Below are 15,785 nucleotides of genomic sequence, written 5' to 3'. Positions count from 1 at the left end.
TTTTCTTTTTCTTTTACAATTAGGTTGTTCTTATTAATGGGGAAGTGGAAATTCGAACATCTTCTAACATAAAAATCTGAAGTGCCACTAAACAAGAGGTGGTTGGTCTTTTTAGTCAATATAATTCATATTCCTTGGGCTCCTTTTACAACCCAAATTTTACGATTCTTACACAACGCGATATGCAGTCCAATATGCTTGTATTTGTTGCACCAAGACAGGTGGTGTTTAGAAGGTCCTCTGCGAAGAAGTTTTCAATGAGAGAAATTTCCGTGCATTTGGTTTACATCGTTGATTATCTCTCCATCTCACTTGTCACGTTACAAGAAATTTCTTTTTTTTTTGAAACTGGAAATATTCATAACTAGGGCCAGAGCCAAAAGCATAGGGAGGCCTACCAGGAGGCAACAACCAAAGAAAACAAACATAAAGCAGTGAAGAGGTGAACAAAGACTAAAGACGCTCCACCAAGTGCAAAGCGTCGCCCCCTTCACTACCAAAAAACAATTAAGAAAGTTTAGAGCAATGAGGGCTTGCTTAAAAAGGAAAAGTTCAGCATTCTTAGCGTTTGTCATTCTTCTATCAATATGACACTTAAAAATACCATTCAATGCAAGAGGAGTTCACAAACATGTTCCTCTTTTGAATCAAACTCTTGGAAATTTGATTGATTAATTGACTAATTACAGGGCACCAACATTCTTAAGGCCAAGAACAACACCAACCCCAATAATGTGACCTACTGTCCCACAGGCCAAGGTATCAGCAAGTGTAAACCCAGCCGGGTCGCCAGTCTGCAGCCCAGAGTCCCTTGTTTCAAGCTTTAATCCTGCCGTTGCCTTCCTGTTTGCCGACGGGGCCAACCCGAATCTTCCGGCAAACAGCATTAGGCTTGTAGTAGTCACCATTATCTGAACAAATCAAGATTATTTAATTGAACAAATTAATTAGTAATTTAATCACATTCACCTGCTAATGTATGGTCTGGTTGTTGTATGTATATATAATTCTGTGAAATATTTGCTTACCAAATTGGTGGATGAACCAATGAAATCGCAGCGAGCTCCCAAAGCGCCTTGGCCTTTGCGCCTCATTGGTTGAGCAACCGCCTGTAAAACGAGAAATAAGAGGTTTGTAACTCAAGTTAGTCAATAACGTCATTCTGCAATTCGAAGTTTCGTGTATTGATCAAATACAAGTAGTTAAAGAGCATTTACTCCTACACCTTTTACACTCGAAATTCTGCGTTCGATTCTCCATTAACCTCAGTATAACAAAATCTCTATTCTTATAGCATTTAAATTTCCTTAATATAACTTTATCATATATCTTTAATCAATCAACGTCAAATCCTAAAGACCAAGACGAAAGCAGAACTTACCATGCTTTGCACATTAGAGAAGGAGATTTTGGGTCTGAGCCCGTTGAACTGGGGGAGAGAAGTGGTCACAGTGGTAGCTGCCATTTGCTGAGATTTGTTGCAGTTTTGCAGTTTCTCTCTTACTTGTTTGATAATTTTATCAAGTTTTGCATACCATAATATCGCTATAAGCTTTTAGGGTAACAAAGTCTGCGGCCGCAGCCACATGAGCAACCTGTGGCTCCAGAATTCCAGATTTGGATAGACCAAGATCCTTCGCTGCCGACGTGGCTCTGTCCCATTGGATTAATCATTTTACTCAATTGGATAATGTTTTGTTTGTGGGACCCTTGTTTGTGTTGCTGCAGCAGCAACTTCTGATTGGATTTAATTTTTGAAATCTTACATTTGGGCTTCCGTTGGGCCGGTTGGACTGGGCTAGGTTGGTTTGAAAGTTAAATGCAAGTCCAGTCCACTGATGGACCGGGATTAGCCATCTAGAGGGCAAAATTGTCATTTGAGGTGTATTGTTTATGCAATGATGAATTTGGTTTGCCAAGGACCTGTGAAAGACAAAATTATGTAAATATGTGATCCACAAAGATACTATGCAGACATTGCAGAGGGTGAGTGGGCCCCCACATTTAAACCTCCAGATTTCTGTTTCCTGGGATTTGATTGGTTCTACTTCTCCTCATACGTATCTTTCTCTCAAAATCTCTTGAGAAATTGTTAAGGTCAATCTTGTAACTTCAGTACTATAAATATTTTTATATTTGATTTTATGCAAATTGATCGATAATTCCTTGAAGAGGGGTGCGGATTTGCAAATCGAGGTTGAGCTTCCTAGTCAGTTCTACAAAATGGTAAAGGTCAACAAAGCTAAACCTTGAAAAATCGGTGCTTTCTTATTTGCGAGACTTGTTATAATAAGAAATGTGTCAATACTGTAATCAATAATATTGTTGTTGAACATGAATATCTGGTATGAGAAAAGACAGAAACTAACTTCGCAACCATGTCATTATGACGATATCTTACGTCAATCATGTACTATCATATAAAAAAGTTAAAACGTATAACATATCATAATTGACTTAAAATACTGCAATAACGGCAATCCTCGATCTACGAAAGACCTAGAAATAGAAGATGAAATCCACAATGGGAGAAACACCATATTCCATGCAAAGTGATGGTTAGATTTAGAAGTCCATATGATGTTCCACTCAAACAAGACAACATGGGTGTGAAGTGTGAAATCACCATGAATGAATACGTTTAGAAGAAGAAAGCAATCAGGCAAAAGGTGGAAGGATAGGATTTGATTAATTAGAGGTAAAAGATTCCTAAACCAAAAACAAAGATAGGGATAAAGCATACTACAATTACAAAACCCTATTCTAAATTTATAATCATGTTCTCATCTCCTGCTTTTTTCCCCCAGAGTAACAGCAAATAGCTTTTTGTAAAAGCACCTGGAATTTTGGCTTTTCTTGGAAGCAGTTTAATTAACCCATCAAAAATATCAGCTTCCGAGATACAATGGCAGCAGAAGGCCAGCAAGTTGCCACCAAAGAGAGATGGGACTTTGCTTTGAGAATGGAGGTGCTGCAGAGCCTACAGATCTGAAAGAAACAGGAACAAAGGGTGTATCAATCTATGAGCATTGTAAAAGTAAGAGACTTGTGTTTTAGATTACGCAAACTAAACTGTGTGATGCAACAAGCGTACCCGGGCGCAGCGTAGTTGCATTTTCCATGACCTGTAATGTGATGAAACTGATCAGTAGAGCAGAATTGAAGGCATAGAACGATAAATATCGTAGAGCGAACACATTCCGGTAGAGTTTGTGCAGCCCCAATTTGATCTTACAGTCATGTTTACTTATTGCTATGTGGAGAATATAGAGATAACCATATAATCAAGAGATTGATCAGAAAACTTGGTGAGATTGCCAACGCTACCAAATGGCTTTCTGGCCTAATGGCATCTTCCCCGTTTAAGGAAGTGTCGGGGTGAAATCCCGGGTAAAAAATTCGGGAAGAACTAGACCCTTGTACCACCTTACAATGTCAAAGAACATTAGCTTCTAAGGGGCACCAAAGAATTCATTTGGATTCTTCGATACCGAAAATCCATTTAGTTACGACTTCAAAGTCGATCTAAGTTGTTCCGATTTGGATTCCACCAACAGATCTTTTAAGTGACCCTTTGTTGCACTAATTCTTATCAGGAAGGGGAGCTGCACAACTTACTTGGGTTCTTTTTAGTAACACCTGCAGTTCCTCCAAAATTGCAAGCAATGTCCGAATTCCCGTTCTGCTGATAATAATTATTGAAGGCATAAGAGGCATGAGACACCAGAGTATCTGGTTCGTAACACGGTCCACCCTTTTGAATTGGCTTGCAGTCTGCCATTCCCAATCCGCAGGCCCAGTCTAATGCGTTCTGCAAATCGGCTTGGGAAACCCCGGGAAGGGCTACGCACCATGTCGTGCCATCAAGGAATGTTGTGTTCCCTTCTGGTGGTGACAATGTGGTGTCTGGAATTGCTCCATCTGCCTTCTCTTGCACCGCTGCTCCCATTGTCGAAACTAAAAGTTTGTAAAAGATTCAGTAAATTAAATCTTCAATTTCAAAACAAGTCTCTACCGATTCAAGCAACAAAACATAAAGAAAAGTGGATAGCTACGCCTAAAATTGAATAATACCAGTTAGAAGGTGGCCTAGAAGATCATGTGACTCATGTCTCACAACATGGACCCCCATAAAAGTCAGAACTGGCATCAATAAAATTCAACAAACAAGAGAAATTTCGTTAGGGTTGTATCTTGTATGACTAGGGCAACTTCCACATCCGATGAAACCAACGTGAAACCGAGTGAGACCAATAAACAGGGATACCATACTTTTGTGAGTAACGTTCTCAAGTTTGTGTCCAAACAAATAGCTATCCAAGCCTATAAGTGGGATTGGATTTGCCTAGACAAACTTTTTCTTTTCTTTTTGGTCCAAAAATTGGCGCCTTAAATAGGAGGATTGGCCTACTTCCCAATCCCTTGCATTCTGCAAGCTTCAAATGTTCATATACAACTATATATATCCTGGGAAACACAGAAAAAACAAATATATAAACCTGACCAGAAACGGCCAACTTCTGAACAACAAGATTTCCAAACAAAAATACAAAAACGAAAAAACAGCAAGAAAAATAACATAAAAACCAGAGAACTCCACTGTAAACATGAAAAATAAAAAACAGAAGAGAAGAGAAGTTACCCAGATGGCATCCCATTCCCACGAGCAAGAGGCACTGCAAAACCAAAACCCATATCTTCTTGCTCATGCTTGACACCCTTCTCCTAGAAAACAAATATAATACTAAAATAAAAATAAAAATATAAGAAAACACACCACTCTCCCTCTCTCTATCTCTCTCTATTTCTCTCTTGTTTGTGTTTTATGAGTGAGAAGCGAATGAGAAAAAGGGGTGGTGGTATAAATGCAAGGATTAGTTGAAGAATCTGAAGTTTCTTAGTGGGAAATTATCTCCTTTTTCGCTTTATTTATTTTATTTTTTTTAATTTGAGTTTTCGAGAGACTGTGACTGATGCTTTCGGAAGCTGAGTTATTTACTCCGTACTACTTCACTTTTGCAAATTTATACGTTTCAGAGAGAGGTCTCAGAGAGTTCAGACGCTTCAAATATTAAAGCTTTATTCACAAGGTGATGGTGAAGGTGGTGGTGGTTGTCGAGTCCAGTCATAAAGCAATTTTTGGGTTCTGTTTAATTTCTCAATTTTTCGCGATATATTGAATCCATATCACCCCTTGGATTTTCTCCGGAATTTCCATATTTCGTTGGGGTTATTTTGGTTCACCAACTTTGAATTAAGCAAACCAACCAGGCAGAGTACCCATTACTACCCAGGTCGAGTTCTGGGCTCAATTGGGTTTTGTTTTGAAGTGGCCCAGTTTTGGGGACGGGGCCTGGTGATGTTGAAGATGAAGTTGGTGGCTTTTGATGGTTCAGATCTTATTCTTTGTATTTAGTTACAATCAATTTTTTTTTTCCTTCTTCTTTTATACATAAAATCCCTTAATAATTTGATAATGTTAATGAGAAACGCTTAAAGAGTCTATCCCACTACTTAAGTATGACAAATGTCTAACACTACTATATCGGACATAAAGTCTTGCCGGACCTCACTAAGTGGATCTGGTGCCCACACCGTAGCTAGGACAAAGGTATATATTAAAAGTCTAAAGTCAAGGTAGCAAGACGGTATGAAATTGTTACACGGGTTGTTTAAGTAGGTTGGGCTAGGTTCGGCTTTTGGAGTTATCTCCAAGAAGGGTCGTCATTCCCTTCATATGCCTTGCTACTTCATCTAATTAAACAGGTTTGGGCTAGATCATTGCGCTTCTGCCACCAAATCCCCCTTTGCAGCTTTCAAGCAAGAGTGCACTACTTGACGATTGGTTATAACATTTGAGTTTGAGTTCCTGTCTTAGTAGTTTAGATTAATTTAAAGTAAAATATTGCTTATATAGAAAATAAACTCCCCACCTATAGTGCAATAATACTCGAGTGCACAAACGATTAAATTTAAATTAGCTAAATTGAGTGACATATGGTCCTAGTTAGGTTTTTTTTTCCAAGCGAATTATTAATTGTAAAAATAGATACGGAAGATCGAAGTTTATTAAGTTAGCTAATTTGGTTTATGCGTGGATGTGGTAGTAAAACATTTCGTCATGAGGTACACATTTTCGCTACATTTGTTGTTGTACATCGGTTAATTTGTTTACTGTATTCAAACCTTGACTTGTACTTAAATTTGGTACGTAGTTTTGTTGAATTTGTCGTACGTATCCAACACGTAACTTTCAAGTACATGTACATTCAGTACTAAATAAATAAGGGCAGTATTAATTTATGATAGTTGCAACAACATCTCACTCTTTTGTAAGTTTTATATAGTACTGGAATTTAATTAGTTACAGGGGGTTGGACCCAACTCGGTTAATTGTTTGACGTGGTGTTGTCATAGAGAATAGTTGTAACCTGCTCTGCGTACGATATAATTTAAAGAGATGTGATATTCACATACTCTATTTTACTTTTCACACACTTTTTTAATTTTCGACCGTCGGATCAAATGAATTAAATAAGATCAACGGACAAAAATTAACATGAGATGTGTGAGAAGTAATTTGAAGTATGTAGATAGCACACCCCAATTTAAATAGCTGTGAATCTCATTGATTTGTGACGAAAGATTGTGTACTAATTCTGCACATGTAGGCTCATTATGTACATGTTAATGTCCAGCAACTGGTGAAGCATCGCTGGCTGCCAAGGAGCCTATTGAACTCGGCTCGTTGAGCTGGAGAGATTTTCAGTGTGATTGGAACACGGAATGGTACATCATGTGTTACTATATAAATTGTGGGATATGTCTGCTAAAAAGTTAATAACTTAAAAAATATAATTTTCAACTACTTACATAAAAACACGTGGTGTACCATCCTTGTTCCGATCCCAATGAAAAATTTCTCCTTGAGCCGACCTCTCACATATTTTACGCAGTTTGTTGAACACTATTTTTGGCGCTTCAAAATATCAACATGCAGTTTTATTTGAGTTTATGTTTACTCTTTTAGCGCCAATAAAAATTTCCTACAATCCTTGTTCAAATACAATGTCAGCACCATAAGATGAATTAAGATGGATTTAATCACATAAGTTTGATGATTTTGGTTCAATCAAACAAGACTCAAGGATGCATAAATGTCTAACACCACAATGCTCTTTTAAACAGTTTTCGAGGGTCTAATTTGTGAATAAGCTAATTATAAATGAGAAATTTAAAAAGTAGCCAAATTGTTGACATACTTCGGACTTATATGGAGATGCTCAAGAGGGCTTGAGCTATCTCGTGGTCACTTGAGCAGTGCTCATGCCCACTCGAGGCACCACCGAGTAGTGGCTTCGATAAATAAATTGAGCAAACGCTGCTTTAGTGGCTTCGATAAATAAAGGCAAGGGGGACACTAGACATAAAAATCTTGCTGCTGTATGATTCTTGCTGGTATATTTAAATCTCTATTAAACTTTAGTGATGAAACACGCTGATAACTTGCAGATTTTGGGTCACATAAAAATCTTGTTTCTGCATGATTCTTGCTAGAGTAAATCCACATTTCACAATCTAAATTAGTTTTAAAAATGCTAATCTTATCACATTTTTCATCCCACCCAAGTCATGTGAGGTAATACTCAATGCCTCAAACCAATCTTACGTGGTTAAAGTCATAAAAATCTCGAAATGGGGCTAAATATAAAAAATTTGGCAATTTATACAACAAAATTTCTTGAATTTTTTGTATGCATGAGGCCATCATATAGGATTTTTTTTTTAAAAGTACCCAATTTAGACATGTGGTAAAAAAAACCTTTTAAGGCTCGAGTGGCTATATATCTATAATTTGAAAGAAATCTTTTCGTTTAATAATTATTTCGTTTTTAATTGTTTTCATTTTAAGATTTTGTTTTCATTCATTATTCTTAGTTTCTCGAGCCAAACTAATCAGACGCTCTTATAGACGTCTTACCTTTATAGACCCGTCATTTTATCCTTATTATAGGCCTATCAATTTTTGAAATTGATTAGTTCAACGTTGACCAGTTTGATCTTGTCTGGGCTCCATGCTCCCTCAACATTTAGTAATACCTGAGCCAAATCACCAGCTGCAAATTGCATCACACATAAAAATAAAATCATATAAATTTTGCAGAAATAAGATCCAGCAATACATATATAATATCATACAGCGGGACAAAATCTAGCAGTCAGATGAGCGACCACCGTACTATATCAGCGGATCAAGCAGACACGGAAGCAACGTCTGCATATTTTTATGGTACCAAGAAAGAGAGATAATTCAACTTCCGTACTTTGATTCCAAACCCTAATTTTTTTATTTTTTTTTACTATTTTGGGTTGTTCTTGATACAGCCATTACGTACCACACACCATTAAGGTTTTAATCGTATTTTATTGTAAAACTAGTAGACAGTACTGACTTAATATAAAAGTCATTTTACTATTAAATTAGTGTCATAATTTTCAACTAATCCAACATTTTTTATATGCTTCGTTGATGAAGAATTTGTCTACGTGACATATTTTGTCCGTTTGTCGGCCTATCAAAACAGCGGGAATATTGGTGGTTTGTTCACAGTCATTTCTCATGCATTTTCCCTCTGCTATTTCCTTGAAATGGTCATTAATTTTTTTTTAAAAAAAAAACAAATTAATCCTAATATACCATTATTGTTGCATTTCCACCCCTACATTTCATGTATTGATATAATTACATTGATTAATTTATTCATCATGCATTCCTCACATATATTAAACTTCTAGGGTTGATGTGAAAAGCATAACTTTGCTGCGGAAATCTCTGTATTTGTAGCATCATAAGCTCCTAGCCGTACTTTAATGCGACGTGCACTTTTGGTAAAATACATTGTTAATTTTGTGTAAATGTTACTTTAGTTTCCACGAGCCTTTATCAAATTATAGGTAAAATGGGGGACCAAATATTCAATACATTGAAGGGATCTCTTATATGCCATGGATAATGATCAAAGCTTGAATGTGATGGGTATAGATATTTGTTTGCTTGATATTTTTTGGTCTATTCCAACCAAGACACCATTGATTTTTTCCCATCTGTTTGGTGTACCCTGAGTGCAAGCCTTGATGCAAGGGAAAAGTTTGTTCTTTTGTGACCAAAAGGTCGTGAGTTTGAATCGTAGAAACAACATCCTTGCAAAGTAAGAGAAAGGTTGTGTACAATAGGCATTTTCCCTTACCCCCTTTTTCGATCTTTGCAAAGAGGGGAGCCTTGTTATTGGTTTGAAGTCCCTTTTTTGTTTGGTGTACTCTAACAAGTTTCATCAATTAGCATTTATAATCTTTATGGTCTAATTAGTGTTGATGTAGTCCCGTAGAGTTGGACATGAGAAAGTGTGGGAGAGTGAGAATGTTATGCACTTTGTTTTCCATGTCAAATTTTAATAGTATTTAAGGGGGGAGCACAAAAAATTTGTACTTTCGGATTGCACTACAACTTTACAACTTACGAATAATACTATACACACCAACTGTTTTCTCAACTCTCTAACACAATGAATTTCCAAAAGAACGGAACTTGGTTGCTGAAAAATTAGCAGTAGCTCCTACTGCTCACCAATCAAAGATGGACACGTGTCCAAGTGATTGATTTTTTCATCACAGATTGGACACATGTCCATCAGTGATTGGTGAGCAGCAGGAGCTACTGCTAATTTTTTCAACAGCCAAGTTCTTTCCTTTCCAAAAACAAGTTGGAAATTGGCCGTTGTGGTACGTCTACAAATTCGGGGTGCAATTATAACTAGCAAAAATAAGACACGAAATGTTAAAATGCCATTTATATACATACTCATATATCGATGGTACGCGATCGTCAAACATAATTTCAATTTATATGATACTATATACTATGATATCAATTTAGCATATGAAAGGCGGTGTATCAACAATAAACAACGATGATTGTATCGATATACACCATATGAAGATCGTATCAATAGAATCATAAACTATCGTCATAGTAAAACATAAAAGTCTTTGTCGATGTTATCGATCGAGCAGCTAAAATGCGCATTTGAGACATTTTGCATCTCAATTTTTACTAGTTTGGCAATTCTTTTTATCACTTGTACTAGAGCTGCACTGATTTCCCAAAACCAGTTGTTGTCACCAGTACAAAGTGTGCCAATAATGCACAATTCACAATTTTTGCACTCCCTCAATGGAAGATGTGCATAATTTTTTTATCGACCTATTTCTATGGTTGATAAGATTTCGTCTTGTTCTCTTGTGACAGAAGGAAACAGAGATGCATGTGAAATTGGCGACATTCAAACAGAATATGCAAATAGTACAATTAATTGAGGTAGAATTGTCTTGTAAGATATCTTTGTGAATCACAAAAAGTGATCTGGCAATCTCACTGATTACTTCTGGTTTAAGGTTAATTCATCCAGTGACTAATTATTAATTAATTATTAACATGTTCTATAGCAATATATAAAAACAGAAAGATCCTCGAGAAATTTCCAAACACCAAAGTAAGTAAAAGGACAACAATGGAGTTAAAAATTTGGCCCACAAGATCTACAGAGTTAGATTAGCCACATTTGGTGATCACTGGTTTAGAACTTGTACAGAAACATATAAGTGGTGTTTTTTTTTTTTTTTTTTTTTTTTTCTTAGAAAACACTTTTAAGTGTTTTTAAAAAATATATATATATTATCTAAAAATGTTTTCAGTCATTTTAAAAGTACTTTCAAACAAACTATTACCTATTCAAAGTTCATATTAGTGATTACTTAATTACCTAATTCAATGAACCAGATTTTTGGGCCCTTGTTATATTTTCTGATCAATTATTGAATATTCCACCAGTTGATAATTTTGTCTACCTTTGAAGTGCATCCAAAATATCCCAGTTCAATTATTAATTTTTCTTCCTACGACTATTAGGTTGTTTGTGTTTTTGTTCAGATTAGACTATTAACATAGGCAGCTATATTAACATAGGCAGATTAGACTTAATATCTAAACTGATGGCCGGAAACAAATCTTAGGTTTTGGTTGGTAAATTGCTGCGTTTATGATTGTTCATGTTGTAGGTTGTAAGAAGTTATTCAACACCAAACACGTTCCGTCAAGTATTTAATTTGTCTATTAAACATAAATCTAAGTTCATTTTGATGCACCAAACTTACACGTTATCACGTCGCTTGTTAATGATTGAATCCTATAAAACAAACCCTAACACAATTAATTTTATCGTACACATATTTGTCTAAAACTTTTAACGTGTCTATTAAGATGGATTCCCGGTTAGCCACATTTATCAGGGGTTAACTTGGTTATACCAGCTCTAGTAGCTCTACCATGAAATGATTGATTTAGTTAGCATTCGGAGTTGTAGTTGTGTGTTACGGAGAAGTGTGTGTATCCTCTTTTATTCAAGTTTCTAATTCTCTTCTCTGTAAATGAAGTAAATTAGAATATAGTTCTTCAAATTTAACATTTGGAGTTAATTGCGTTCATGTATACCTGTGATTAAATAGGTAAAGTATGGTTCTAATAATCTAATTTTTGGGTAGTTTAAGTTTGTGACCTCAAAACTAACAAGCCAACATTAAATGTGGGTTTTTGGTTTGCACTTTTGGAGTAATGTCAAGGCTGAAATGTTAAAACCATTCCACTTGCTACACTTTTTGCTGGCCTTTTACAAAACACTAGGGTTTCCATGCAAACAATCATGGGGCCCTTTCATCAACTTCCTCTCAATACTTCTCCAAAAGTGTGAAATAATAAATATATTCGAGTATGAAATAATCTAATAATCTTATAAATCATGTAGGCTTTTGAGAGTCTCGTTCTTTTCAAAGGAAGGGACCCAGCAGACTGCATCTCCCAATCAATCAGCCTGGAGAAATTTTTAATATGCCGAAAATACAGTTTGTTACAGTAAGTATCATAATGCAAGTGTTAGAAATTTTTTCAAGTATTCAATCATTTGTATTATGACATTTAATAATACAATTAGTACCAGAGTATGTTCGCGACGTACTGAAAAATCTCTCCTCAAACAGTTGCAAACCCAGCTCTCTTTAGGCCATGTGGAATTTTAGTATCGATCTAATACTCCTTGCTGGTTAGTTTACTTCAACCTCCTTATCATATTCAAAAGACATTTGAAGGTGCACGTGGAATTGGCTAACTACAACCAACATACATGCAGTCCGCTACAACTCATATCATCGAGAGAGACTTAACCGCAATGGGTGATATATTTATATATATATATTTTATATATCTGTGTGTGTGTGTGTGTAATTTGATGTATGTATATTTCTCTTCGCGTAATATACACAATATAGCTAATTAAATTTTAGCCCGCATGCAACGTCGGAGATTCAGTGTCTAGTTTAATGCAAATGAACCCTTATTTGCTAATAGTAGTTATGTCCTCGTTGCTGCGCGCAGGAGCAGAGAATGGTGCCAGTGTAAATGAGCATCTTCAACGGCAATGAATCACTGCCATCTTTTCAAGTTTTAACCGTCTAAATTCTTGTCATATTTTTGATATATCAGTTTTATTTTTAAATTCTTTTTTATTTATTTTTCTACAGATTAATTATGTCCTCTTATATATTCTACCATTTAACTTAGGCATTCTTAATGGTTAAGAAAGTTCACTCATGAATCTAAGATCTTATGTTCAAATCCGTCACTTCCAGTATCATTTGTGTAAAAAAGAAACAAAAAAAGAGGGATCCTATGAATATTAATCAAATTCAGCGAAGTCACTTGTCGTGTCGAATATAATATATCTTTTGAATTACGAAAAATATAACAATAATAATCCAACAATAGAGTTACCAAAACTGTATTCTGAATTTGAGTCGTAGATGATGTGCTAAGGTTTGATACTTCACTGTCAATATTAATCACGATTTAATATATAGGCTTTTGAGCCAAAGTAGTCTCTAAGATTAACATAATTCATCTTTTTGGTCATTGAGATTTAAAATCGATAGAACTACTGTCCATCCACAGTCAATCACCTGGTCATTCCGTAAAAAAATCTCCATTAAACAAAGACAAAAATGACAAAATATCCTTAATTCTTGTCAAATTATTTTGGCCCTGTTTAAAATTTAGGGTTTGATTTGTTGTTGTATTCTTCCCTTGGAGGTAATGTATATGCATACAAGACTACACCTGTAGTACAAAAGACAATTAAAGAATCGTAGTAAATTAAGGAATCCTAATTACATACTAACAGCATTCAATTGATTCACGCCAACATATACTCGAATTCAAATTCTAGTCAATCAAATACTACGACATAATTTGATGAATCAGATTATAGGGCGTCTCATAGTATCGACACGCAATCATTTAGCCTTGGACACTATTTGACACTTGGTTGGAAATGTTTCGTTGATCAACGACAGTTAACCTTTTGAATGAAATATGATCCAAGAATTCAGACTCTCAAATCAACAGTAGAAAATAGAAGCATTTGAAATTTCTACTGCAGTCGACATCTGCAGGATGCAGCCAAGGAGTAGTTAAATACTTTTAAGAGTCACTTCTCATCGAAGACTCAATTATTGTACGCTTTTCTCAACCCTCATTGTATTTTACTGCTACCATTATTAGTTTTCAATTCTAGCATGTCTACGTTTTTTACACCTATTTTGTTGGAACTATTTAGTAATGTACTTCAATGATATAAATCATCTATATTTTAGTATTTTATTCACAAATTATTCATAGGAAAAATTAGGTAAATTCAAAATTATTAAGATATTTATTTATAGTGAGAAAAATGGACGAATACGATCTATAAAGAAACACTAAATTTAATCTAATGGTCATATTTTTGGATTTGGGCAATTTTTAGTAGACATGATCTTTGAGGTAAGACATAAACGATAGACGGTTAAATCGTTGAAATACGTTATGAAGTAGGCCTTACAAAAACGTGTATCAAAATGTGTAAAAAACTTATGTCTTTGGATCCTAACCCTATACATATATATGATGATAGGGAAAGAGAATACGTATTTATCTCAAATGAGTTTATCGGCATTGTGACATTTTGATCCAATAACGTTATATTATGTGTAAGTTTTTGTTTTTTTTCACAAGGCATAATGTTATTGGATCACATAGTGATGACCCCCTTCCATGCAAATTATTTTTGTGAAAGAGAGAAAAAGCGAACCAAAACAAACCACGCGGCTCAGTGGGGCATCAACACTTTTAAGAGCATAAAAATTCAAATCCCTTGAAATCAAGATAATAGATTGGCAACTGAAAACGCTAGGCTGAAGAACGATACACGCTTTCTTCAGAATCTTAAATACCAATACATGGTGTGGCTTGGAACTCAAACAAAAAACTCGACAGATTTAAAGGGGTGATCATCACCGCCTTCATCAAGTTGGTACCTTCTTGGCCCGCTCCGTACAAGAACTCCTGTGCAACTCCTACCCCTCGATTGTTTTCGGTAGGGGGTAGCATTCACTTTGCGTCGTGTTCGATTGTGTTTTTTGTTTGGATTCGACTTCAATAACGATCTAGCTTTAACTCGATCTGTTTAATTATATTTTGTCAATAATGCCTTGATGATATCAACTCCTACCCCTCCATTGTTTTCGGTAGGGGGTAGCATTCACATTGCGTCGTGTTCAATCGTGTTTTTTGTTTGGATTCGACTTCAATAACGATCTAGTTCTAACTCAATCTGTTTAATTATATTTGTCAAATGCCTTGACGATATCAACTCTACATGTTTATAAATCGTTTTGTGTTCAGATATGTAGTTATGCAAACATTTTGTTTCAAATGATTTGCATTTGTTTTGGTAAATGTGAATCGCTAGACTGTGCGCGCGATATTATGTACCTTGTCAATTTTTCGACATTAGAGGTGTTGATAAGCTTTCAACTGTGTTTATAGGCAAATGCAAATGGGAAAGTTTTAACATGATATAAGGCAATAATTTTAACCATTATATGGGATGCGTTCGCAATTTTCTCTTCATTCAAGAAAGCTGACAGTTGATGACAACAGGTCAGGAAGGACAATTGCTACTAAAAAACCGATCATCGCATGTTTTTAGAGGTTGTACTTGGCCCATCCAGCCCCTTAAAACTCGCGACTTACCAAATAAAATAGACTATTCCGAACTCTTTCGTCAAGTCGCTACCAACTACAAATCAGGTATGATCAATTGAAGAAAAAAAGAAAAAAAGAAAAAAAAATCGATATTTATAGTCGGATCTGCGATATATGTCATACAACAAAAGAACTTGTGCACACCTTAGGTTTGAAACAGGAAATCATTTTAATTAAACGACTTGCCAATAGAGGTGACAAATCAACTCATTAAGTTGTTAATGGGTATCCGTTAAAACCCGTTTAAAATGATATCGCTGTAATATCGAGATGAAATTAGTAATAATTATGAATTAAACTAATTAATCGTAACAGGTACCCATTAACAACCTAATAAATTGATTTGTCACATGTGCTTGGCAAAGCATGCATGATAAGTTACCAACTTACTATCTTTGAAGTCTAATTTTTCTTCTGAATAAAGTTCCCAATTCGTATCTATCATCTACGCACCTGAAAGTTCTCAATGCCCATCTCACACGCAGATCAACGATAAGAAAATTGACCGTAACAGTCCCCAATAGGGGCAATTCCGACATTTTCCTCAACCCCTTCCCAGCAGTGAAACCGCACCCGCGGTAAGTTTCTAGCGCCA

General features: G+C 35.6%; 2 protein-coding genes across 2 annotated transcripts; both read right to left on the bottom strand.

Annotated features, from left to right (window-relative positions):
- Positions 1-533: 533 nt before the first annotated feature.
- LOC137726750 (photosystem I reaction center subunit psaK, chloroplastic-like) lies at positions 534-1,557 on the bottom strand. The gene is made up of 3 exons (XM_068465700.1): positions 1,382-1,557; positions 1,029-1,109; positions 534-911 (listed from the first exon to the last, which is right to left on the bottom strand). The coding sequence occupies exons 1-3, from the start codon at positions 1,463-1,465 to the stop codon at positions 684-686; spliced, it is 393 nt and encodes a 130-aa protein (XP_068321801.1). The 5' UTR covers positions 1,466-1,557; the 3' UTR covers positions 534-683.
- A 1,243-nt stretch (positions 1,558-2,800) lies between these two features.
- On the bottom strand, positions 2,801-3,949 carry LOC137724604 (major pollen allergen Ole e 10-like). Its single transcript, XM_068463364.1, has 3 exons — positions 3,619-3,949; positions 3,095-3,125; positions 2,801-2,988 (listed from the first exon to the last, which is right to left on the bottom strand). Exons 1-3 carry the CDS (start codon positions 3,947-3,949, stop codon positions 2,889-2,891), a joined length of 462 nt encoding a protein of 153 aa, XP_068319465.1. The 3' UTR covers positions 2,801-2,888.
- Between the last annotated feature and the right edge of the window lie 11,836 nt (positions 3,950-15,785).

This window comes from Pyrus communis, chromosome 2 (assembly GCF_963583255.1).
Source record: "Pyrus communis chromosome 2, drPyrComm1.1, whole genome shotgun sequence".
Taxonomy (NCBI): Eukaryota; Viridiplantae; Streptophyta; class Magnoliopsida; order Rosales; family Rosaceae; genus Pyrus; species Pyrus communis.
The sequence above is the reverse complement of the archived record's forward strand: the minus strand, read 5'-3'. Positions and strand labels throughout refer to the sequence as shown.

Coding starts and splice junctions, on each gene's coding strand:
- LOC137726750 (XM_068465700.1), bottom strand. CDS start 1,465: ATGGCAGCTACCACTGTGACCACTTCTCTCCCCCAGTTCAACGGGCTC. Junction 1,110..1,381: donor TCTCTAATGTGCAAAGCATG/GTAAGTTCTGCT, acceptor CTCGTTTTACAG/GCGGTTGCTCAACCAATGAG. Junction 912..1,028: donor TTGGTTCATCCACCAATTTG/GTAAGCAAATAT, acceptor TGATTTGTTCAG/ATAATGGTGACTACTACAAG.
- LOC137724604 (XM_068463364.1), bottom strand. CDS start 3,949: ATGGGAGCAGCGGTGCAAGAGAAGGCAGATGGAGCAATTCCAGACACC. Junction 3,126..3,618: donor TGTTACTAAAAAGAACCCAA/GTAAGTTGTGCA, acceptor ATCACATTACAG/GTCATGGAAAATGCAACTAC. Junction 2,989..3,094: donor TGCAACTACGCTGCGCCCGG/GTACGCTTGTTG, acceptor TGTTTCTTTCAG/ATCTGTAGGCTCTGCAGCAC.